We start from the raw sequence: 26,834 nt of genomic DNA, 5'->3' as shown, positions 1-26,834 counted from the left end.
TAAGGGCTGTGCTGGAATCAGCAAAGTGGGCACGCAAACTTGATCCTGTGTGAACAGGCCCTTTGCCCAATCAGGCCACAGCTGTACGTGATTGGCCTGCCTTGGAGAAAAAATCTGTTGTGAATTCAAAAGCATATAAATTAGGTAGGTCTGCGCATTCCACTCCAACCTGCAGAAACTAGAGAAGAGTAAAGGAGGAGGAGGAGTATGTACACAGGACTCCTCATGACTTCAGTCAGCTCGGTCCTGGGATGTTTTATACCTTGACAAAATGGTGTTGTGGAAAAGATGCAACAGAGACCGGAGGGAACCTATATCATAAAGATCACAAGGGAAGATTAGTCTGGGGGAAGACACACGGGTGCGCACGCACACATGCACTCAAGGTGCACCATCAATCTCCCTCCTCCACTCTGGCTTTTACCTCCATGCTGGGTCAGGCCACTGGCCTCCTGCATTCATTAAAGTGGAGAACCTGTCTCACCATGACACATTCACTTCTTCACTTGCTAATTTGCCCAGGATTTACACAGCATGTGACACATTCTCTGGGTATACATCATTTTAAAGAGGAAGCTGTGCTAGCACTCTGTCTGTTCTCAGATCAGTTTTGGACTTAAATTTATCTAGTTTACTTTGCAAGCCTGATGGCTCTGAAGGTTATAAGGTCAAACAGGACCCCCGTGTTAAACAGTATTGCCTCCTGCTTAAAATGTGTCCAAACACCAGGGACACGGTGTTAAGATGTAATACTGACATTGAGTAATGATGTAGCTGAGTGAACACAGAGCAGAACTTCTTTTCCATTAGGAGATCACTGATCATAAAATAAAATTGGGAAGCCTTCTCTGAGAGCTGTGTTGGTTGTGATGTTGAACATGGATGACACAGTGCATGTAGAATCTATAGATCTCAATCTGTAGAAGGTGGTTGGAGAGTTCATCCCCCATTTCCATACATCCAGGCCCTCTCTGTCTTTAAAACCTACATTAACAAGACCACACTGACTAAAGGTAGAATTCAAGAAAATACTGACGCCTCATTTTGAAAGTATATGAGGTTGTTTGGTACTGAAGTCCAACTGACTGTACTGTGGAGCTGCACAAGTCTATCCAGTAGGCTACTATACTTCCCTGTTATCTTTTCACCTGAACCGTGTTCTTTTTTGTGGAAAACATCCTCATTAAAGGACCTAATCTAATCTAATCTCCACACCAGAATTTACATCACATGTCAATAAATTAACTCTGTTAAGAGATTGCTCCTCCTTTCAACCCTCTTCAAACAAATTTGTGATTAGGCATGCCATAGACACAAACTGAAAGGCATTGTTTAAAGGCATTTCAATGGAGATTTTGGGATTTCGAAGTATAACATTCCATCCAAATCCATGTTTCTTTCTCATTTCTTTTTGTTTTTCCTCCCTTTCTCCCTCAACTTGGTGTAAACGCTATAGGGCGTGTACCTAAGGCTCATATCACCATGGAAACATCTGCACCTGAGCAGGATCACAGGATCTAGTGAGAGTATTCCTCCCATACATACACATGTCACAGAGCGCTGAGAGTGGAGGGATTAGGGAACCATGGCCAACACGCCCAGCCCTACCCTGGCAGAACACAGCCAGGGTGCTGGGATCCGTGATCATTTCTATGGAGTTTTCCTATTAAAAAAAATCTTTAACTCAATCTAGCTGCATCAAAGCATCCCTCCAGGAGACATCCGTTTGTCCTCACAGGTAAGGTATGGGTATGAGTGCGATGTCACTGGGGGAAGACAGAAGTGGAAACCTTTGTGTGGGCGGGGCCATTTGGACGGCAGGCTGCCTGGTGCGGCATCAATGGTGACTGGGACCAGGGGTGTCAGATCCGAGTTAGCTGATGCCAAAAACTAGAGGGCATGAAGCTCTCCATTTTGTCCATGATGAAGCTCAGTGGTGCGAAGAGGGTGCTGAAGAACTGTGGAGAGAAGAGCACAAACACAGTCCTCAGCATACTGCATCCTCACCAGCTCCTCCTCATCTTCACCGTGGCAGTCTTATCACATCCTTCACACAGTTTAAGGTTTGACTTTACACCTCTCTCAAAGTTCATCAGTGTTTTGCCATCTTTTGCTGCTTTGTCTCCTGACTAAACCAGCCCCTTCCTGAGTGCAGCTGGGGCCTACGATGCAGCTCTGAAGCTCTCTCTACCTCTGGAGCAAGCATACTACAGCTGTCATTGTTCGTTTGGGTCATGTAAATACTCTCAACAGCTTCCGCGTCTATTCCAGGAGGAGCTAAATATACCCCAAATCGGCCGCATGTAGCAACGCAACAATTTGGAGAGGAGGCGACACAGACAAATACGACTGGCTGGCCGTGCCTGCGGCGGACAGTTGCTTCTTGTCTAGAGCTGTGGCCGACGAACACGGCTAGAGGTTTCTGTGGTACTCTGAAATACGACAGGACGTGCTCTTCCCATGAATCACGGCAGGAGGTCGGGGTTAGGGCGGGCGGGGAATGTACAACCATTGACCCGTGGTTTATGGAGGCCGGACTTTTCGGAAGAACCCTTCACCTCTAATGAAGAGCGAAGCTCTCTGCACCTCACCCCAGGGGTCCAGCAGAGGGAGCGAAATGTAGAAGTTGGAGGAGTCTCCCCTGCTCTTACCTCTGCTAGGCCCCTGTAAGCAGGCCAGGGCGTTTAACTGCTCCGGCTACTTCAAATTGGCGCACAGTCACACATCTCAAAAATGTTTAAACTCAGAGAGTTTACTTTTCCATAAACAAGACTTTAATGTGTTTATGAAGCCATAAATTTCTCAGCTGAACAGCTGGATATGACACAAAAACCGAAGGCAATAGCAGGGGTTTGTAGAAGTGAGGCATTCACAGATAGAGGCAGAGGTACATAGATGCATGTGTATGTGTGTGTGTGTGTGTGTGTGTGTGTGTGTGTGTGTGTGAGTGAGTGAGCTCACAGTGACACTGGACTTTTGCCACCTGAGAGAGCCTACTGGGGTTCAAGTGAAAGCCCAATGAACATCTCTTCTGAGACAAACATGGTGTGTTTTGAAAAGACAGGCCTCCCGATAAACATTTCAATAAACACATGTCCACTTCTCAGACATAAACAGCACCTCGAGACGACAACGCCTGTGTAGGCCTCGTGTAACAGGATCGAACACATCCGCTCATCCCCGAAGCAGGGGGGCAGCCTTGGGGGGTGGCCTGCCACGCTGCGTCTGAGCAAACAAGCTTTTCGGATCATACAAAATTCCACATTGTTTATCAAAGTTCAGACCATACGAAGCCCCTCAACCTCACTAGCTCACAGACTGTGTGTGAACACAAGCAACTACATTAGCGCTCGAGGCAATAACACTAGCAATACTCTCCTCTTGGAAGTGACGGATTCCAGATTGGTTACAGGGGTAAAGCTTATATATATATATATATATGAGTCTTACTGCACACTTCATATGTGGTAAATACTGGGGGTATGATATAAAATATAGGCTTCTGTTTTAATGTCTATAGTCCACACATTTCTACAGGATATGCTGTATTGATTTGGGTGGAGAACAGCTGGGTTTCTGTTTAAAAAAATCCCATTAACATTAAAATATAAAACATAAAAAACAAAAAAAAATAAACATAAAGAGAAGAGACACACAAAGAGGCTCCTGCCTCTCTAATCTACACTTCAGTCAATCAGTAACATAACACTTTCATTGGCAACACTTGACATGAATGAAATAGCCACTCAATGTTTTACAGACACAGAATAAAACTGCTGCCCCTGTAAAAATTCAGGCTAAGTTTCCAAATAAAATACAAATCACAGCATACAAATCCACTGAGCAGCACAGCACGGTCCTCTTCTGAATGCGCTTTGCCAAACTGGAGAAATGGCAGTGGTTGCCTCAGATAAGGCCTGTCTGTGTTTGCTGCAGGTTGGTGTGACATTGCTGGTGACATGCCGCCCCCAAACAGCAGGCCCTCCTGCCCCCTGCCAGCCCCTCAGCCCACGTTGGGCCTGACTGAACCGGGGCACAACAGAGATGCCATTTCACAGGTTTGCTTTTACAATGCTCATGGCCCACAATACTATATGTTTTGTGTGAAGGTTTGTTCTCCTGTCTCAAAGCTGCCTCATGCTGTACAAGAGAGGGGGTTGACACAGCCTGTCCTTCTGTTTCTGTTACAATACTGACGACAGCCTGTAGAGGGCTGTCAGGGGGCAGGAGGGCCTGCTGTTTGGGGGCGGCACGTCACCAGCAATGTCACACCAACACGCTGGGCGTGGCAGCGGGGTAAGGATCCTGACCTTGCACACTCCTCCTCAGCCATGTTTCAGGAAAGGCACGAGTTCCAGCACGTCTGTACACGTGCACACCATCCATGTGAAGGCTCCTCTCCCCTCTCCCTCATTTCCTCTCCCTCCAATGGCTCTTAGTAGCTCTGCTGGACATGGCAGGAGATGATGTTTCTGCAGGAATGTTCATCTCCCAGGGAGATTGAATTCTAATGCTAGTGGAGCCTTGTAAGACAAGAGGAGAGTTTCAAAGACCTGGCCCATTCAATCAGACACTTCTGCTGGGTTTTACTGCCTCAGAGTGCGGCCCTAAGTGCATTTTAATGAACGCAGCCTCAGCAATGTAATCAATAGCACTTAGGCGATGCCCGCCGCTGCCCCGCCACCTCCTTTTCTCTCAATTTCTCCACTTTCTTCAGCGAGACGAGGGAGCGAGGAATGCCTTGGAAACCTCTCGCTGTCCGACCTCAGACTGACAAAATGGGCAAGAGGAGAGACCCCCAATTAAGGGGTCAGGGTCAGGTCATACCCACGCCACCATTTAGGGTCCAATTTACATGGTTGTAATTGCTTTAGTAGGGGGGTTCTGCTTTGCCTCATGTGCTCAAGGCCCTCAGTGCAGTCATTAGATCCTTACAAAAGCCAGGCCCTCGGCCGTGCAGTAAAAACGCTATCTCCAGGAGCGCTTCCCAAAACACACTGCACGCACGCCGCCACTCCACATTCTTGTTTTTTGCGGCGCTGCTTATGCAGAGGAATTTGTGACCCCCCCCCCCCCAATGTTTTGCTTTGCAAAGAGCACCTCATAAAGAAAAGGCAAATAAACAGCAAGGCTATCCAAAAAAGGCCAAAAAACCCCAGTGTGCTTTAATGCTCCCAATGGTGTTCATGGTAATCAACAAAAAACAGCACGACAGCAGGAATGTATTTGCATGGCGACTGCATTCAAATTGCCTCGTAAAATCTCATCTGTTCAGCAAGATTAAAACAAACTGAATGCTGAAAGTAAAGTAGCATTTAATGGGAGTATTAGTGAGGTGTGAATATGTAAGTTAAGTGCTTCAATGAGGACTCAAAGAGATAAATAAAGATGTGGTTTTGCCAGTTATTAATGCAACAGACTGCAACAGAGTATTTTGTTAGTAAGTCACTAATGACCTTTTCATTCATGACTTCCCACGCTCAAGTTCAGCTTGCAAACAAAGCAGAAAATTTAGTAACTTAATAACTTCAGGAGGCTTTACTCCGCAACAAAAGAAAACCTTCCACTCTGTAAAATAAAAAATGAAAGAATGAATTCTCTGCCTTGCAAAGTTATTAGATTGGTCCACTTGTGAAGCATCCACATTTAAACAGGTGGCTACGCTAATTTAGTATCTGTTGCGTTGACCCACCTCAGCATGCCCCTTCTGGAGCAGCCTCTCCTGCTCTCAGAGCAGAGGGATTTGCAGCCCTGAGAGCCTACAGTCCCTCTGAAGAGACACACAGATAAGCTGAGATGCAATGAAGCAGGGCACTGTGGTCAGACCACTTTGGGAAGGCCGACAGCACAAGAGGAGCTCTACAAAGTGTCCAGGTTGTAGAGGGAGACTCAGATAAGCGCAGATAAGCGGACTTTGCAGAGGCGCTTCACTTCAGAAAGGACACTTCAGTAGAGATGGGCAAATGCTCAATCAAACTGGCAGCATTTATCTCAATGCCATCCTGAGAAAGAAGGAGAGATAGAGAGGGAGCGAGACAGACAGAGAGGGGGAGAGGGAAAGGGAGAGGGCGAGAGAGAGCCATGTCTACTATTAACATGAGCGGAGGTGCACAGTTATGTGCTCTGGCTCTCCATCATGGGGGCTTGTTGATGCTGACCACAGAAGAGGAAATGCATCCCTGCTGGGCTAGGTTAGAACCTATTTGCATGTGTGAGAAAGGCTCAGGCAGTAAGCATTACTCAGAGATGCTCGTGTTAGGTTCATGCACTATCACAGGAACAAAAGGTTGCAGCGCTGCTCACTGGCCAGTGGACCCACGAGCTTTTGGGACGCAGCAGTGAAGAAGTGCTGAGAGAACCCGGCTAGTCTGGGACGGTGTAGTGTTGCAATCGGGACCGATTTTTGTTTTTCCAACTCATGATTTTTTGCAGATCCTGGACCTCAATAGACAAGCCTGGGAAACTCATGATTGGCCAGCTCAATCCAGAGGCAGAGGGTTTAGACTGGGCTGTGTGTGTGTGTGTGTGTGTGTGTGTGTGTATGCACGCGCACATGTGCATGTGTGTGCATGTGTATGTTCATTCCTTTAAACACATTCCCCACCCAGAATATGACAAGTGGCACTTGAGATCCAAGCACAGCCCGGCTGGAAAGTGGGTCCTTGAACATAGATAATACCAATCTGAACAGCAAGGCAGCCAACCGCTTAGACTCTGGTCAAACCTGATGCAGACTGCTATCCCCAGCACTGATAGACACTTACGCCAGCAGGCCAGAGCGATGAATGCATTAGGAGCAATGCAGTTCACTGTAATTAACCCACAGCTCTCTCTCCTACAGACTAGAGCAGGCTTTGATGCCAGACTTGATTTTATCTCTGCTGCAAAACCTTGTCCGCCTCCTTTAAAAGGGGTGCGTGTGGAAATGTGATCATTAATTATAACAGATGCATTCTGGGGACTGGCTGCAGGGATGGCTCAGTAAGTGAAGTAATTGCTGTGGAGTGAATAGCAGCAGAGAATGCTAACCACCAGCCACAGAGAGAGCGGGAAGGACCGACAGTGAACAGTCTCAGGCATGCAAAAATGAAAAAAAAAAAAATCACTTTCCAGCAAGGGAATATGTCACATTCAGAGATCTGTCTTATGTCATTTTGAGTCAGCTGTGTAACTAAAACTCTGAGGACATTAATATTAATTATTAATATCGTTTCATGCAGCCTATTCCCAGAGATCTGCACTGTGTTAGGGGACATATAAAGTGTAAGTTAAAGACTAATAAACCTCTAAAAACACGTTCTCAAAATTCTAGTAGTGTACTCAGCTACTAGAGTAGACAGTCTCCTGCAATGTGCGCTGCAAGTGCCGTCCCGTAACTTCAGTCCTGTAGGGCTCCAACTGCTCATACAGTGAATGGATAACTCTATTCAGTCTAATTCATTTATCCCTTCCCCCTTCTCTCCCACAGTAATCTAGGGCACATTTTAGTCTCAACACCCAAATAAGGCCCAGACTTCACCTACATTAGTTCTGTGACCATAACAAATGGCTGGCCTAATTGTCAGCGATCAACAGGAGGCCCAGCTCTTCCGAAAACATTTCGGGGCAAGGGTGTCCAATTATGTTTCTGGAGGGCTGCGGGCCAGGAAGTTTATTTTCCACCTGAACACTTAAATCCCTTGATTCAACTAATTACTGGCTTCATTGAATCAATTTGAACAATTGAACCACTCCCCTCTATTCTGGAATCGTTAGTCTTTTAAAGAGACCTGAAGAAGCCACTAGAATACAACCCATCAGGTACCTCCAGTTTAGGGTACACAGGGCAAGGAGGATTAAAAATCCACCTCAACATAGGTGATGACAGGCAGGTGCTTATGAATATTCATTATCAGGAAGCTTTTGCAGCTAGGTAGAATACCATTGGGGATTATGATACAAATCCAGGCTTCTCTGCTGTTGATTATTTAAGAGTGCAGATGTAAACAGTTTTCTCCATGTGCGGTCTTCAGAAAATTCTCCTTTCTTTGAACTGCGCCTCCTGCTGGTGCAATAGGAGGCTGCAGGGCAGAGTGAGGGCGGATGTGGGTGGTACTTACGGCTTTGGCGAAGACGCCCATGAGCTCGGGGAACTGGTGTGTGAGGAGGGCCAGCATGGCGGTGAAGGAGCAGAGCCCCGCAGTGAAGAGGATGAAGAAGGGCAGCTCTTTCTTAGGGTATACCGACACCTCATGGAATGCTGGAAAAAGGGAGCAGCATACCACCACTCTGTTAGAACTGCAGCACCTCCTACATCAACAGCAACGGCAGCACGCATGAACCCTAACATCCGGCCTGTAAGACCCAATCACCGGCTAGATCCTCAGTGAGAAAATGTGCCGGATTTGCACCTACTATGGCCCTAATGACTCTTGCTATTGGATTTGGACATTTATGATTTAGTATCATCTCTGCACTAAGGCTAACGTTGCAAGCACTTTTGATATGAGCATCTGGTGCATGACTAGCCAGCATATGCACCACATGGATAAACAGGTTTAGATGTCACACTATTGTGTCCTCCACATGGTCAGAAAATTGATATGAGTACTATATTATTTTTTCAGCTTAAAGATAGAAATTAAATCTAGTTTGATTGGTGTAAGACCGATTCACCATAAAAACTGAGATTGAGTTTCTCATCTTCTGTATGAACACTAAGTGTGAGTCTGGATGTGTCTCTGACAGGAACGGTGGATTGTGGGCAAATTTAGGGATGACGGGGCACTTACAGGGCAACAGCTCCCGATCTGCTGTCTCTGTGCAGCCCGGGTAGGGGTAAAACAGGTGCCCCTTTTCCAGGGGGTATGGGATCATCCGAAAAGCTGAAGAAACACAAGGACAAGAGGACTCAACCATCAATTTGGACACCACCTTTACCTCCATTGCATTTTTCAAAACAAAACATAAATATGCTTAACCTTAAAATAACGATAATATTATTATTATAATTACTGAGTATTAGGGCTGGGCAATATAGCTGTCGCGATATATTGAATAGCTATTTTTAGTGCAATAACAGCAATCCCTGGTATGTGGCGTTAGGTTTCTTCCCGTATTTTTTTCCCTTTTCCCTGATGCGGGAACACACCTTCAAAGTTCAGTGAAATGCTTCCCGGGCAGAAAAATGTTGGTTAACTTACCTATTAGCTTTGAAAAACACATAGCATATGTTTTCACTCTTTATGGTTGTAGCCATGTGTTTCTATCTACCACATGGAAGCAGCATAGTGCTGTTGCTGTGATATCAACATTGAATAGATACGAGTAGCGTTTTTTCCCCCAGAAGCATTTCACACGGCCTCTGAAAACTGGAGGTGTGCTCCCGCATCAGGTATAAATAAAGGGAAAAAACATATGGGGATAGCTTTTATTGCGCTAAAAATAGGTATTCGATATATATCACGACGGCTATATCGCCCAGCCCCACTAAGTATACACTAGATGACTATACTGTGCCACAGCGCAAGGCTGTAGTGGGCAGCCAGACAGGAAGTGGTCATACGCACTTCCCTCCCAGGTGCAGTGCAGCAGGTTTAAGGCTCCCTCCACCCGCTTCCAGTGCTGCAGGTGGAAGAAGGCATACGCCACCGCCTCACTGTCCCCCCGTTTCAGGATGTGCTCTGGAGGCAGGATCAGGCTCTTCATTTCTAACAAGTACTGCGGAGACAGAAACAGGGAACTGCGGTCACACACACCTCTGCGAGCTGTGGCACCATGACAGCACGGCAGCATCTCCAGGTCACCTCGAGAACAAAGCCTCAGTGTGGTTTTCAATCACTGCAAAGCTTTCAGTGTTTGAACGAGAACTTAACCTCTGAGAATCACATAAGAACACTTTGTTGATCCAGCTAAGAATTGCACATTGGTGAGCAACGATTTTACAATATATCAACATTCCAAATTTTCATTAAACGTAAAAATGAGCAAAACACAAATTTAAACAAGGTGGAGACCAATTAACCAGTATTTTAAATACTTTGCTTTCATTTAACGGGTTTATTTTTATTCATCAAATAGACATTCTCACAATCTCTGTATTTACAGCCTATTGCCTGGCAGTACTTGGTGTCTGGGTGGCTGATTAACCATCCTGCACCTGTGAAAGTTAAGTTTTCCCCAGACAAAATGTATCTTAGGGGGTGTATTTTCCCACTCTGACAAAATGCAGCAAAAATGATCAAATAATGTTCCATGTGCGTGAAGAGGGACCAATACGGAGAGCTGCTGCGCTTATCCTGTCTGTGTCTGGGCAGTGTATGACCTTCTTGCCTCCACGGTAGGCACCCAGGTTCCAGTGCGCAAACCACCCCCACCCAACGCCCTGTTCCTACACTGAGCCTGTAGCCCTGACACCTCTGAGAGGGTTACAGGCTTCCTAATCCCTCTAATCCCACCCCCCATCCCTGCTCTGGCAGCCAGAGAGACGTCCTCAGGGGCCCATAGCTGGGGAAGTCAACCTCAGCCAGTGAGCTCCAGACCCAAAAGACAGAGCTCCTCTACCAGCCAAAGAATCCCGCGTCTGGAAGGGGTGTACCCAGACTCAGGGGAAAGGGGTAAAAGCCCAGCCAATGAAAGAGACTAGCAGACTAGTGTTTTCTTTTGTCACAGGTGATGTTTTCTCTGTTTCGCTGTGATTCCCAACAGGTCTCACATGAAGACCTGTAATATATGGACAGCAGGCAAAAGTAGTCAATGTCTGAAAAGTCATTGCTGCCCCATCTCCAGTTAATCTGAAAGCACACACCGTCTTCTGCTGTCCCATCCCCGTCCTTTTGTTGCCTACTTCTGCATCTTTCTACAGATTTCTGGAGAGGAAGAATTCATTTTAGTTTATTAGACTGCCTTTGACTTTTATCTTATTGCACTTTTATAATGCAATCTCACTCTTAAATGTTAGCATGAAAACTTGGGTACAAGAGTCCTCACACACACATAAGCACCCACACACACATTCTGTGATGAGGGAGGAATCTTATGAGGTATGTTGGACTGGCAGGCCTCTTTCCCAGCATCCCTGGCAGTGCAGAGAGGCTGGACTGTGCAGGCGATGACAGAGAGGGTCACGCCTCACTTCCCCCTCCCCCCTCACCGGCTCTTTGATGGCAGGATAGAGTTTCATTGATGTCCCCCTTTCATCTCTGGGTGTTCATAAGCTCCAGAATAACACATAGGCTTCGCTCCCATCTTAATCTTCTGCCTATGACACAATGGTAGATCGCTGCCATCGTAACTCCAATATGTGTAGTGACAAGCACGAAGACACGGATGCCCTCAACCACTTAGACCGTGAAATTGGCCTGTCAAGACCGCGGATAACCACAGGTTGGGCAGCAGTGGCGGCCAGTTACACAGTATGTTTTGTAAAATTCAAAGCAGTAGAGTACAGTTTTCTATGAACAAAAACAGTGCAGTATTCAACAAAGGGAACGTGTCTTTTCTCAAGGCTGGGTATGGAGCTGTTAATATCGCACTGAAATACCTTGTTAAAATGCAACACGTGCATATGGTATATGACCAGGTCCTGCTAAGTGTTCATTAACAGGGATGCAAATCAACCGGAAGGATCCTCAAGGCGTTGTCTCCTCTGAAGCGCCTTCTATGAATGGAACACTATTTAATTCTCAGAGAGAAGTCCCCTATGCTTCTCAGTTCTATCTACAGGATGACATTTCTGGTAACATCTGCTACGACCTCTTTCGATAACATTATGAGCCATGCCTTCCGACTGCTCACAGTATAGACCTGCTACTCAAGTCAGAGAAACTGAGCGCACAAAACTGCTTGTCAGACATATAAGCACCCTCTAAGACATGCAGCGACATCCCACAGCAATTAAGTGCTTTTTCCAGCAAGCAACTCAACAAAACCTGTTAAGTGCAATCAACCCGTCAATCAACATCATACACCATGCTTCAAGACTTCCACAGGGGCCAGCAGAAGACTGCACCACTTCAGGGTAAATATGAATGAAACTGGCCCAGACAGAAGCATAGGGGTACAAGGTAAAAGTGACTGCAAGCATGCCGATATGGGGGGGTATAGCTACGCCTGTATGAAAGGGATTCAGCTGTCCTATCACTGTATCGTTCGGATAACGTCTGATGGACAGCTCCTGTCTTCATTCGCAGCATAAAACATTTACATTTCATTTGGCAGACGCTATTATCCAAAGCAATCTACATAGGTTACAGTTCTTCACAATGTTATCCATTTACAGAGCTGGATATTTACTGAGGCAACTGTGGGTTAAGTACCTTGCCCAAGGGTACAGCAGCAGTGTCCCAGTGCGGACTGAACCGGCAACCCTTCGGTTACAAGTCCTGCTCCTTAACCACTATGCTACACTGCCACCCTCTAAAACCACAGACAGACTCAAGCAAGACAATTCTCTTGCCTCATACAAAATAAAAGGAGGAGGAAAGCAAGACAGCAGGTAAGAGCAGCCAAGACGATGCATGCCTTCATGAAGTCAGGGTGAGGCAGGTTCCCCTGGCACTCGATCAGAAGAGTGGGCCAGCACAACCTCTCCTGGCAATTACTTTCCCCCAGAAGAGATTTATTAGAACGGACAGGGTCGGGAAAGGAGGGGCCGGGGGCGCAGGGGCGCAGTGGAGTTTGACTCTGTTTCTCTTCCACAGCTGGGAGGGTGGAGGATTTGGCACTGTCCCCCTGTGTGGCGGGTCCTGGGGGCCAAACGTAACCCTTCTCGGCCCAGAGCGATGCTGTGGTTAGAAGCAGAACTGCTGGTTCCATTCTACAACACAGTGCTGCAGCTGGGCACATCCCCCCTTTCCCCATTACCTGGTAATCTGGTGATGATAAATCTGCCCCCTTCTGACAGCAGTGGGGCTGTGCGGGGAGGTCAGGTGGCCTTGTCTGTTTACAAAAAGTAAAGTGGTCTGCAGACCTCCACTGACAGTCACCCTCTACAGGTGGGCCTCAGGACAGCGCTGATATCTGCATCACGGGGATTCAAATTTCGGCCAGTGCACACCCTCTGCACCCACTGCCTTTTCCTTCTCAGATGGTACAGGTCCTCCTGCTCCTCTGCATACACGTACACAGCGCGTCGATGTGCTGCTGCCTGACCTGGGATCAGCTCAGAGGCGCGAGGGCTGCTGCTGTGGAGCTGGCAGCTCAGGATGAGGCCCCATCTCTCCACCTCACCATCGGGTCCATCCAAGACAGCCATTTCCTCAGATGACCTAAGGAACTGAGTATGAGGGTCGGAGGCCAGACTGAGTCCCTCAGTCCCAGAGGATGAGGGAATGGCTGCCGTCTACTTGCCCCATTCAAAACTAAACAAGGCTGCTATACTGAGATCATTCAGAGGAGCAGGAGGTATCTCTGCACAGAAAGAGCCCTTCCAGCAGAGCACCTCACATTATGTAGAGTCTCAAAGCTCACTATCCAGTACTGGTTATGCTAAAGCAAGCAGGACAGCTATCCTCACACAATCTGTATAGAGTTCTCTGGTCTAAGACACGGCCTTGTTTGATTGGCAGCCACAAGAGAGGGAGATCTCATCAGGAAATCTCAGGACAAAATCACTCATTTTGCGATTAGTCATGAGGATAGGGCACAATCCTGCCACTAACCACAGACGGGATTCTATCGATGAGGGAGATCAGAGGAACGCTGCTGCCCCATCTCCAGTTCATCTGAAAGCACACGCCATCGCCTGCTCCCCCATCCCCCTCCTCTGCAGGTGTTTTATCGCATTCTCTTGGTCCTTTCTGTTAGATCTAAATGTTATTAGGCCATTAAGTGGGATTTTTTTCCATAATTCTATGAAAATCCAAATAAAATTAGGATTAGTGGAGGTTTATGCGGATCCAGTTTCAAAAACTCAAAATTGATATAAACAGATAATCCTGTGTAAAGTGGCTAATGACCTTTACCAAAACAGTCCGCTCAGTCCTGCCACCTGTGGAAGACACATATCCCCTCATATACAGCATGTTTCAGTGTGCAAGTCTTACAGGCCACACCAAAGAGTGGCGGTGGTCATTCTGGGCCAGCGGAGCCGCCAAGGACACGGGAAGCATTCGAAGAAAAGAGCACTGGTTTGGACAGCTTCCCATTGAAAAGATGAGTTTATTTTCAACTTTCTTATTTTCCACAACAAGGTTGTAGGTAGGAGGAAGGCGAGAGCGAAGGCATTCTGTGGGCCAGCATGTTTGTCTCTAGGATAAACACCTTGTAGTGCGGCCGGCTCTGTTTACGAGTCAGCTGGGGGGCAGCTGGGGACGGGTAGGAGGTGCCGGGGGGGACAGCTACCCTATTATGGGATGTCCGGCGAGTGCACATAAAGAGGCAAAACAAACAAACACGGAAACAGGGGGTGTGGTGTCATCTCACAGAAGATCAAAGCACCAGGGACAGACGTCCTCTTTTTGATGTGAGTCACCGCAGCACTAGCATATTCACACACATTCTAAAATCGGGGGGAGGGCGGGGAACAGGGGCATGCCGGCAGGGTAAACAGGGCAATGTGTTCACAGTGTGTTCACAGCCTTCGCCAGGAATTTGATGGTTTGTGCTCCCAGCCGCACCGGGCGTCCTGCGCTAATCCCCGTGGGAAGCGGTTACTGTGGGGATTTAGCTGTCCATTCAGGGGCCCACGCAGGAAAACGCGGCCGGCGGGCCCAACTGCTGTGACCTCTGACCCTCACCCCCCCCAACCCCCCCCCACCCCTGAAGCACACCACTAGCAGGGGCCTGTCGGTCCAAGCTGAGCAGACATGACAGGCCACGAGTACGGACGAGGAGAAGTCAGGAACGTGACTCCAGACAGGAACTGGGACCGTGATTACCCACAGGTGCGTGTGGAGTGGATCGCCTCGGTGAACTCGCTGAGAGTGCAGAGTGGAGCGGATTTGATTTAGTGGCAATAGCAGCAGCTCTCCTGAGCTCCAGCCGAGACTCACCTCCTCTTTCCCCACGTCTCGTCCTGGTGGACCTCACCCGCGCGCCCTCGCCTCGCTCTCGACCTCCAGAACAACGTCCGCGCTGCCTGGCGCAGTACACAGGGCCAGGATTTAGCAACGGCGGAAAACTCTGTCCGCACACTGACCTGGGCGCCGGGGTGGCTGCTCTCCGCCAAACGCACCGATCTCGCCGTCTCCTCGGGGTTAGCCGCTGGCAACCCCCGGCGTCCCGCTGACGAAGAGCGATTGCGCCCTGGGCCAAGAGATGCACCGCGCCGACCCGCCAGGACGTTACACAACAGACAGCCGGAGCTCTGGTGTTGGGAAAGTCTGCTGGGGGAGGAAGGCAAGGTGGTGCTCTTTTCCCCCAGTTAAGGGGTGCTATGGATCCGCTGCATGTCCGGGCAAATTAGTTCCAGGACATTAAAGTCAGCGTAGAGGGGTTGGCCTCCCCTTCACCTCCCTGCTCAGTATCAAGACATCTCCTCTCTCCTGGCCTGAGAGATAGCCTGTTTTATTCATTACACAGAGCACCCATCGCTTTCCTGAGTGCTCCCAGATTAATCCCAGACCCTGCGCCCCTAACGCATGGCAGGGACTACACACTGGGAACCCAAACGCCCGTTGCAGGAGATCTCCTGCCTAATACCTACTCAGATTTACTGCATTATGAGGTGCTGCGTTGCACATGGCCACGACACGAGAAGCAGCAAGTGAAAAATACATACATACATAAAATACATACTCTGAAAAACAATTTTAGCTTATCTAACAAACAAGGACAGCCAAGACAAATGCAGTAAAGAAAACCTAGTTAACATCTCAAAATTATTCCAACACTTTGTCTTTGTTTAAATACGCAGGGATACAACTTCGCCATGCAGCTGTCACTCCTATTGTCAGACATTCATATACATCCCTTTCTGTAACAAGAGCGACACCTGGTGGTGCGAGGCAGAAAAGGCACAGCGGGTACAGACCTTTGGCACGTGTGGGTTAAACTCCACAGCTCTGTGGATGGCTTCCACTGCATTCATCTCCGCTGTGCTGAGGCCCCGTCGCGAAGCTGCTTCTGGGGAGAACCTGGCAGGATAGCAGCGGGGTGATCAGCTTCAGTCCTAAGCTTCAGGTTAGAGGTTCCAGCTGTGTCAGTGGGTTTTAGTATAATATATAAGCACTATGACAATATCCCCTGTGGTACTGCGCATTCATAATGAGGCCTGTTATACAGTTCAACATGTGGAGTGAATGGTTCTTCCCAATTAGCTTCATATTATTGAAGAGCTAGCAAGTGCTTGGTACATCACATGTTTACAAAGTGACTGTTATCGCCTATGTTGTAGCACACTTGAAAATACAGATATATTCCAAAACCAAAGATAAACACATTTACACTGATCCAAATGACTACTTGAGTTTCTACTGTGAGCAAGAAATGGACACATTTGATCAAACCCACTGAAGGAGTTTTGAGGGGGATTGAAGTCTGTTTATCCCCTGGGCTTCGCCCTGTGAGACCTGTGACCTCCAGTGACCTCAGCAGAGGGCATGGTACTTACTTATCTGACACAGCCCGGGCTTTGAGTAGGGCTGATGTGTAGCATATAGTTGCTGACTTTGGTAGGCTTATATCTGGAACAACAGTTAGGCAATCCAAGTAAGTACCTTTATTTCGTGAAGGAAAGCAATGTATTAGTCTGTCACAATCAGGAAAGCAAACAACGGGCATACTAATATTTATTTATTCATTTTTTTCATGAATGGATTTCATAAACAAATTATGTGTAACAAAAATGAAGTCATCTTGGTGTTTATGCACGGTTTACGGCTGATGATGGTTTACGCTGTTTGTCTTACCGTCGTACTTTGCAAGGACTGCCTGAACGTCAGCGTAGGCCTGCATTTCTAAGAGGGCCTCCAACAGGTTCTCATGAATATTTAACATTCCAAGAAGAGGGAACTCCTTCATTAACTGGAGAAAAGAGGGGACACATCACAAAAGCAGAGGGATTGTGCATAGATCTAAACCTTTCTTACCTGGTCAGAATCAACACAGTGAATTACTTTGAATTCCAAGCTTCAGACCTTAAACATTCAGCGATCAATTCATTCAGTAGGGTTTCCACTTGGAAAATTGTTCAGCATCACTGAGGGCACCTACGTGTTGGTTAGGCCTGGCTGCTCAGCTCACTGTTAAGGGACTAACAAACACCCACTCACATCTCTCATCATCTTCACCGCCTCTCTGACGCGGCCCAGCTTCCGTGCGCACATGGCCAACCTTCTCTTGATGTAAACCAGCACGTTGGTGTCTTTGCCAGCTGCCAAGAACAGACAAAGTATCAGCATTAAACATTCACAAGGTGCCACAGCTAACTGACAGGAATCTCCTATTACCACCAATACAGAATCAGCAGACAGGGTGGAACCTCTGTCCATAATGGCACCCTGAATGAGAAGCGCTCCAATAACAGCAGCCTGGTGTTTCAGGATCACAGCACCTTTAATCACAGGGTTACAATTCCGTTTGATATCTGACAAAGACTCATTCTATATACCCGATCTGGTCAACTGGCTCTTGCGTACATTTGATCACTTCCGACACAGACTTTTGCAACTGTAGTGCATCTATTTCTTCACCAGGATGGTCTTTTATGTTTGGAAGTAGTGACATAAAGCTGTTCCGGGTTTCCTGCATTTGCTGTGTGGTGCTGCCATTTCACGGACTGGCCTAGTTTTAGGTTAAAATGCAGCAGCAGTAAAGCGGTCCATTTGACTGAATAGGGCTGATTTTTTTGACGTGCTCTGGGAGCACACAGGCCCAGCCTGGCGCTGTGGCGTAGGCCTGCGGTCCAGACTGCCGATGATGCTGTCCTTGGTACTGAAAGGGTCTCACCACTCCTCAGAGCCTGTTTGAAAAGACGCTCCGCCTCCGTGATGGTGGTGGCTTCCTCCTCCGCCAGCAGGACATACGCTGTGGCACAGCTGTAGGACAACAGGAGCAAAACTGCACGTTACACGCGTGTGTGTGTGTACACATCTGAGTGTATGTGTGTATATGTATATATGCGTGTATGTTTCTGTGTGTCTCTGTGTGTGCATACAGCAAGTGTATGTGTATGTGTGCATGTGTGTATGTGACGACAGGCATACTCACTCGCTGTTCAGCTCGATGGCCTGATATGCTGCTTTGATCCGGGCTTGTGGGTTCCTCTCCCGCCATGCCTTCTGCATCACTGACAGAGAGAGAACTTCTCAAACACCCCTATCAGTACAAGCCCTCCTTCCTTTACATACACCAACAAGCTCACATATCTCCATCAATACAATGCTTCCTTCCTTAACACACACCAAGAACCTTCATTTCTGCTTAATTTGCTCAAGTTGAGGGCTAATTCCTGTAGAAGTAACATACAATGGCATGCAACTCTCGCGAGTCTTACTGCTCTGTACATCTAACCAGACCCTACACCTGGGTGTACTCTTTACAAGCATGTGTCTCAAAGACCTTCAGTAAAAGTTTAAGCATGAATTAGATGCAGTAACAATGTAGACTGCACTTGAATTCAAAACACAGTGTGGAGCAAGAGGACCATCAGCCAAAAGGAGGACTCTCAAAGGTACTTCAACCACTCTGCCAATGGAAGTACAGTGGACTCAGCCCTGACCTGCATCTTTAAGAACTGATGAACACCAGGGTGTCTGCATACATGAACCCCTCGGCCTGTCAGTGTGCTCACACATGTGGGGTGCTACTGCACCTCTCAGCAGGGGCGCTCAGAGGCAGTGTGTTGGGGGTGAAGGTGGGAACGGGCGAAAAGGGCGGGGGAGGGGGAGTGGGACAGTGATGGGTAGGTTGAGAGTGCACACAACTGAATTCTGTGACAAGTTAATCCCCTGGACAGCAGCTTGGTAATTACAGATCTCAAGCCCCCCCACCACAACCACCACCACCACCTCCATTCCACAGGGACCTGCTGTCTAATCTGCCCTGGAGCTGAGCTGGGCGTGAACCGAAGGCTATATTACCAGATTACATAACCCAGCGCCTCATCCCACCTGGGGGGGGGGGGCAGCACAAGACATTTACCGTTCTTTAACGCCATCTATCTTTCCAAATCTGCCATCCCTTCAGAAGGTTCGCGCGTGCTGTTAGATGTATGAGGTCATATTTTATCTCACATCTTATTCCCCTCCTCCTCACATCTGGGAGATGAACCCCTCGCAAGATGAAATCCTATTAAATCACATTAAGTCATATCAATGTGTCTCGGTGTGTTAGCTCTTAGCCAGGTAAATTCATACTCCTGCAAAGCAACGGTTCCCAAACTGGAGTACTTGGGCCTCTCAAGGTAACTGAAGTGTCTCCAGACAGGTACTGGGGATCATTTGCACAATGGAGGAATTTCTTCAGGACTAGATTCATTAATTAATTTGTCCATAAATTGCTTTTTCAACATGTGATCTCACCCTAACAACAGCAGGCATATGCAACAATTAAAACTAACAGCATGCAATTGCCATGGAATATGTCTTCAAAGCATTCAAGTAATTCAAGCTACTTTACACATTACGGTATTACATTTTAACAATGAATTCAGGGGGGTTACAATGAATAGAGCAGAACAGGGGTGTGCAGTTAGGGGTGTGCATTAAAACAGTCAAGAACAGATTTAAGATGCTGCTTGTGCACCAGTTCCAACTCCACCTGTGTGTGTGTTTGTGTGTTTCCTGCTCAGCCATTATTCTAAGAGGTAAATATTCACCATTACACAAGGCCCCAATCTTACTTAAACTGAGTGCACCCCTCTGTACGCTTGGATTCAGTGACCGTTCCTCAGATGGACTCACACTCCACAGTTCTGTAGTGATTCTCAGTGACTAAATGAGACATGGTGAGAATGCCTGCCCCACCCCACTAGGTTCACTCAGGTGTGGAATAGGATTTAGGGTGTTGGCCCTCCTAACAATGCCTGCTCCTCCTGCCTGAAACCACATCAGAGCTCAGTTAAGTCCCTGACAGTCAAACGAGCACTTGCTGCTTGCATGTGTTAACCTGGCTCTTTGGTGTGAACCCTGGTGTCCTCCCTTGCTCAGACTTAATCCAGCCTGACAGAACTGGGCAGAGGAATGTGAGCGGCTATGCCAGGGAATCTGAGCGCAGAGCACAGGAATGCCGCTCCGTGTCTTACAGGCCAAGAAAACGCTGCCATGGCTTAAGTTCATATTAAGCGCACTGTCCAAAAGGAAAGCATTTCAACTTCCAATCAGCCAGAGCATTTAGACACCATCTTCTGGAGGTCTTCTTGTGGCATGTACAGATGGTGCTGAAAGTGAAACAAGCAAACCCTGTCTTCAAGGCAATTCACTGGAAATGTCAGGTCACCATCCACCAAGCACAGCGTGCTTTGAGTAACAACTAATTGCACATGTGCATAGCTGTGGAGGAATCATTTACTGAGATTAGTCAAGTAATAATGCATACGGATATATATCTAAAAACCTATATCTATGCTTGTCTAATAACAAGAATAATTCCAAGAATAAGCCTAACACTTTCAGCTTGACAAACAATATTATACTAACACTCCAAATGGCGGGAGAGACATTTTGAAATCTCAGAGACAGAATCAAATATTTAGATTATAACAACTAAGACTCAGCATTTCAGGGACTTTTTCAATTAAACAATGGGAGTTGATATTTACAGGTGCAAGGGACCACATAAATCAACCAATGAAAGTCAATGTTGCTCAATCTGTCCATGGGAAAAAAATGCTGCATCAACCATTAAGAACATTTTTTTGTTTAATCTGAGTGTAGAGAAATTAAAATAATTTATGGGAGGGCACATATTATTTCAACCAATAGGGACAAAGGCACAACGATTAAATCAAAAAAATACAAAAGGAAGGGAAGGAAGGACAAGAGAAGCCTGCAACAACATATTTTAAGCAGCAGCTAGTTATAATATACTTACAGTTTCAGCCTCACAGACTGGTTTGAATAAACCAGTAAAATACTGTATCTTGGCATCTTTGCACAACAAAGAAATAATGTTCTTGTAATGAAAATAACGAGTATTAATGTGTATATTTATATGCATTTTTATGAATTTGGTTGATTAACTGATTAAAGGAAAAAATGAAAGATACCAACCGGCATCCTCAGGTCGGAGCTGCTGCGTGTCACATGTGAACAATGTCTGGTGATCCTGTGCCGACAGGTTCATGTCATAATAGGTCAAGGGCTCTTTTCCTGTCACCCAGGTGTACCTCGGAAGAGCACAGAGCAAAGAGCTTGTTGCAACTGAATGACTAGGGAATGGTAGGGCTGAGCGATACGACCAAAATCTCATATCCCGATAACAATACATATCACGATATAGCACACTTTCTTTAAATTCAAAGAATAGATAGTTTATATAAAATGACCACATGGAAAGGCCTATTTCTTATTACATTTTGAAATATATGCTTGACAAATAAAAGGTACCTCCTCATATTTGATTATTTTTCTCCTTTTATTTAGAAACTTTGTGCAAATTTTCAATTAACCCTTTCGCGCGTACAGTCACACCGGTGTGATTAGCCGTTTAGCGTGTATGCTAAATCCGGTGCGATTAAAAAACTCTAGCTTTTTAGCTTTGAGGAAACAGCGATTTAACATTAAAAAAATATAGCAAATGCTAAATGAAAACTATGAAAAGCTTAATAACGCTAATGAAAACATAACAAACCATGTAACGTAACATATAATGTATATCAGTAGAAATCAAATTAAGAGAATTTACCATTTCCCAAAATTTCAAAGTCACTGCTTATCCCAATTTAAAGTTATCTCAACATGAATAGAAGGGATGTAGTCGAAGCGTATTTCATAATTTAAAAATATTCTATATCACAATATAAAAAACTTAAATGAGAAATTTGAAAAAGAACTGTGATCAAAATTAGAGAACACTTTGGGAAACTTCACAGTTATTGGTGCTAATCTAGCACCTGGTGCTAATTTCCTTAATTATCTGACAAACCCTATTTATCTGGCAACACTCGTAATCGTTTTGCAAGACGGTGAGCCGCTCCAAGGTGACTGAAACCCTGCGACAGCAGGTTGTTCGGATGAAGGCCGAAGGGACCTTTCAGCCATTGCAAGTGAAGTTGCTTGTTCCAAGAGCGTGATTTCTAGAATAATGAAGCTTTGCAATGACACTAATTCATTCAAGTCCCCAAAAAATTCTGGTCGTCCACGTAAGACAAATGCAGGAGAGAACAGGATGATACGGGGACTCTCGATGGGGAATCGGTTCAACACTGCAGCTAGAATTGCTTGCCAATTCAGCGCTGAACAGGGCAAGGTTCTGTCTCAGCATACAGTGTCTCGCCGTCTGAGAGAATTCGGACTGAAAGCCCACTCCGCAGTGACCAAGCCTCTCATCAGCTGAAATAATCAAAAAGCTAGACTAACCTTTGCTGAGGAGCATGTTGTGTAGATGGACGAGAACTGGTCCAAAGCTCACTTTAGTGATGAGAGCAAGTTTAATTTAGTTGGGTCAGATGGGAAACATTATGTTTGGCGTCGAACTGGGGAAAGACTGAACCCAAGGTGCGTGAAGAAGTCAGTTAAGTTTGGAGAAGAAAGCGTTGTGGTTTGGGGGATGTTTTCTGCAGCAGGAGTTGGGCCTCATACAACTACATGGCAAGGTGAATGCTAATGTTTATCAGAACCTCCTTCGGCAACATGCGATTCCTTCTCTGCGAGCATCTCCCAATCTGCCGCAATTTTTATGCAAGACAATGCCCCTTGTCACACTGCAAAAGGGGTAAAGCGCTTCCTTGAAGCTGAGAACACTGAGATAATGAAATGGCCAGCCCAGAGTCCTGATCTGACCCCGATCGAGAATCTCTGGAAGATCATTGGCGACAAAGTTATGGCTAAGAAACCCAGTAAAGTTATCGAACTGTGGAAGAGACTGGAAGAAGAGGAACAAAATCAAACCAGAGAAGTGTGAGAAATTGGTGATGTTCTGCAGGTGCAGATGCGCTAAAGTCATTCAAAGCAAGGGCCTCTACACTTCCTACTAATTTCTGAAAGCTGTAACCATCAAACATTTCATTTGTAAGCTTCTTTTCTGCTACAATGGTTACTGTTCTCTAATTTTGATCACTGTATTTTCCACAATATAAAGGTTTTTGTTGAATTGACTTGGTTATTTTGAAAAGCATGCTAGTAGAACAGTGGTATACCCACAGCTAATATTCCTTCAAATTTTGAGCGATGAAGATCACCAATATTTGAGAAAAAATCAAGTATTGAATCGTTCTCTAATTTTTATCTCTGCTGTATATCGCCGTATCGTACAGCCCTAGGGAATGGTCTGCAACGCCTGCTCTGCCACACTTTTTCCTTGTTTCTATGAATCAGGAAACAGGTCTTCATCCAAAGCCTTCCTGCTCTGTGTACCCTTTCCTCTGCCTTTGATGTGGACTGTACCATTATATTTCTCATTCATTTCAGAGCAAGGCATAGACATACCTGCTGTATTCAGATCCTCTGAATAAATTTAATGGGTTCCTCCACACTTTACACTCTGGAAAAAGACATTATTGACCACCCATCAGATAAGAAGGAAATAAAGACATCTTAATATACACAGACATACATGTACGCATATTTTTGTGGATGACTGTTATTACAAAAATATCACTTCAGTAATAAATCAATTATGTCTCTGACCTGTGACCAAGGGCGTAACTTTGGGTTGAACATTGGGGGGGTTAAGGTCTCCATGAATGTGGTTATTTGGGGGGGTTGTATTGGCCGGTTTTGATTATTGGGGGGGTTACAACCCCCCCATCCCCCCTGTAATTTACGCCCATTCCTGTGACTATTGTCCAAGAATAACATGTCATTTTGTGTGTATTTTTTCCAGCCAATATCTGACATTTAACAGACTTAAATTAAGTACTATATATTATTATATATTAAGTATGTTTTGGAGTTGGCTTTGAAATCTATATGGCATTACATGAGAAAAGCCTGTTACTGTATGTAAGGCGTAACAGAGTGAAATTAACGTCAGTTAGTCATACCTGAAACACTTGGTCTGGGTTCTGCATCCCCATTCACCGAAGAGAACAATCCGGCAGAGCTGCTATTCTCCACTCCGCCCAGAAGAGGGCGCAAGTGGCTTACAGACACCTGTTCAATGAACGAAGTGCCATACTTCCGGAAGTACCACCACTCAAATATCTGTCAAAGCAGAGGGGAGAGAGAAGCATAAATTAGTCATAATACCGATTGTCTGATTTAACAGCTTTTTTCCTTCTAGAAGACCTCTGAATAATGCCAACGTCTGCTGAGACCTGTATACCCATAAAATTAGGTTTAATCTACTACAATTACGTTAGCTACCGAACCACAAACACAGATTTTCATTTCGCTCCTTGCTGAAGAGTATAATGAAGCCAGTCCCAGAATCCTAGCCCACAAGACTCATGTTGAGCCTAATGCCCTCACTGAACCAGTGGTAGCAACTTACCAAAATGAGGCCAGAAATAAGTGATGAAGTTCCAGTGAGTGCCACATAGAACTTAGGTGTCAGTGTGTTCAGGAAGACAGAAGCTGAAAAAAAGGAGAAAGGAGGTTTTTTGTCTGAAAGTTCAGTGGGGTCCAGAAACAGTTCTGTTTTCACTGAATGAAATTTTGTGCCCGACTGCTTCTATATTTAAGGCGGATTCTATACGCAGACTGTTGACCATCTAGCCTAGTCAACCTTCAACTTCAGTTTGGTCACATTAAAAACAAATTGAGCAGATTAAACGTGATTCCTGTGTGGTGAAAATACATTTTATATGAATAAGAAGAAGACAGTTATATTTCAATATCTCAGTCTCTTTTTGCTGGTTGGCTGAATGGCCAGCTGTTTCTTTTCCATGCATGTAGCCCGTAAGTAGCTTACGTTATACCATCTACCTTGCAGAACAGGCAACAATTTGCCTGTTAGCCTCACATATTTATTATAACTTAGCAGCTGCAGTACTAGAATTGCTTTAGCTAGCCAGCTTGTCAAGCACGCTAGTTAGCTAACCTGCTTGTCTACGTTATACGACTCTACTAAGAGTTACAAAGAGCAATCACAGTGTTTCGCCAATAACAAAAATAAAAGATAGAAGTCGATACACATAACTAGCTTTGAATAGTAAGTTACACGGCTAATTTTAGCGATCACCCAGCATGAACCCTTTTTGATCAAGGAAATCGTTGAGACAGGCTATAAATAAATAATAATAAAGTGAGATAACTATTGAACTACCTAGTGTGCTCCGAACTAGCCTGGGCTAACTATGATAGGATAATGTTTAATAACCAGGGGTAGCTTGCTAGCTCACTTGAAGATGACAGTCTCCCAACAGCAGTATCCAATTTATTAAAACTAAGTAAGGATACAAATAATCACATTCAACAGAGCTGTCTTTTTCCTCTCAGTTCTGTCACTCATATTTAACCAGAGCTGGTCAACGAGACATGCAAACCAGTCAGCTAGCGACCACGCTAGCTACCAGTATTACCTGTGGCAAGAGTTTCCTGGAGCTTCAGTGGGCTCCGCAGAACGTAGATCAGAACTAAGACCATGGCAAACCAAATAGCCCATATGTACGTCCATGACCAAGAAAGCCAGGATTTTAATTTGTCTGTAAATCCAGCAGATTGTGAGCTACTGTCACTGGTGTCCGCCATTTTCGACTGGATGACAGTATAAACACAAGAATTGTGGGATAGTGGGGGACTGTTTTCAGCATCAGTAGCAAGTGTCAGCTCGGTGTACTGTAGTATGCATACTATGCCTGTTTCCCTTGAGACCACCAGCAAACCCCTGTATACAATTATCATAATGTAACTACGATGTAATTATAATATAATTACGGTAAGTATTTAAAAGGAACATCTGTTTCATGCAACTAAACATGTTTTGTCAGTGAAATAATATATATGTCATGTTGCTGTAAGGGATGTTTAGTGGGATTACCATGGAGTTAGCTAGCTAATTAGTTAATTAGAGGTAAAATTTACAGTTGTTAACCATTCAGCTGGCCTTCCAATATTATCTAGCTAGAGCTATCTAAATAATTGAAATCAAGCGGTTTATAGATAGTGGCACTTCATTTCATTAAAGTGAAATACTAAATTTCCTATTGTTAGCTAGATAGCCTACTTACCTACTCAATGACGGCAATAAACTCTATCGATTACCTTAACAACTCGTTTTAAACACACACACAGCATTTATGGCACAAATACATTGTTGTCATAGTACTTTTTTCTCAACCGTTAAAACAATTGACAGACATTTTATGTCAACAGTCAGAGCCTCTGGCCTTAACATTGCAAAATCACTGACTGCAGAGGACGTAGCAGAAGCCCCTTTGCATAGAGAGTGTGTTACTAATTTGTTACATTCTGGGTTTACCTGAACAGCCTACTTTACAGTCGGATGGAAGAAATCACGTGACACGTCAGAATAAAGTAATGTTGGACAACTTTTAGGCTTACGAAAACTACATATATATATATCCTCTTTGACTACATCAAAGTAAACCATCAGGCACCTCTATGGTCCTTAGGTCATAATTTTCCACTGAGTTATGGTGATAAAATTTCTTGGCGTTCAGACAAGATTTATAACTAATGCGCAGCGCTGCTCAGCGCTTAGCCGTGCAAACACAGCTAAGGTGTCGAGGGCTGGAGGCAAGAGTTGTTCGTAAATTTTCATCTAGGGTCATAATCCTCAGCCACAACTGTAATCATAACCAAAATAAAGCCAAACAGTAGGGCCGATCCTACACTAACACTTCTGGGCAA

At 45.6% G+C, this 26,834-nt stretch overlaps 1 protein-coding gene across 1 annotated transcript; it reads right to left on the bottom strand.

The window, feature by feature from the left end:
• On the bottom strand, positions 1-25,713 carry LOC118780544 (suppressor of tumorigenicity 7 protein-like). Its single transcript, XM_036533097.1, has 15 exons — positions 25,544-25,713; positions 24,514-24,596; positions 24,065-24,224; positions 23,508-23,562; positions 21,132-21,247; positions 18,130-18,208; positions 17,869-17,957; positions 17,193-17,293; positions 16,830-16,944; positions 16,532-16,604; positions 15,953-16,055; positions 9,549-9,699; positions 8,772-8,864; positions 8,100-8,239; positions 1-1,958 (listed from the first exon to the last, which is right to left on the bottom strand). The coding sequence occupies exons 1-15, from the start codon at positions 25,710-25,712 to the stop codon at positions 1,863-1,865; spliced, it is 1,623 nt and encodes a 540-aa protein (XP_036388990.1). The 5' UTR covers position 25,713; the 3' UTR covers positions 1-1,862.
• Between the last annotated feature and the right edge of the window lie 1,121 nt (positions 25,714-26,834).

This window comes from Megalops cyprinoides, chromosome 7, assembly GCF_013368585.1.
Source record: "Megalops cyprinoides isolate fMegCyp1 chromosome 7, fMegCyp1.pri, whole genome shotgun sequence".
Lineage (NCBI taxonomy): Eukaryota > Metazoa > Chordata > Actinopteri > Elopiformes > Megalopidae > Megalops > Megalops cyprinoides.
The sequence above is the reverse complement of the archived record's forward strand: the minus strand, read 5'-3'. Positions and strand labels throughout refer to the sequence as shown.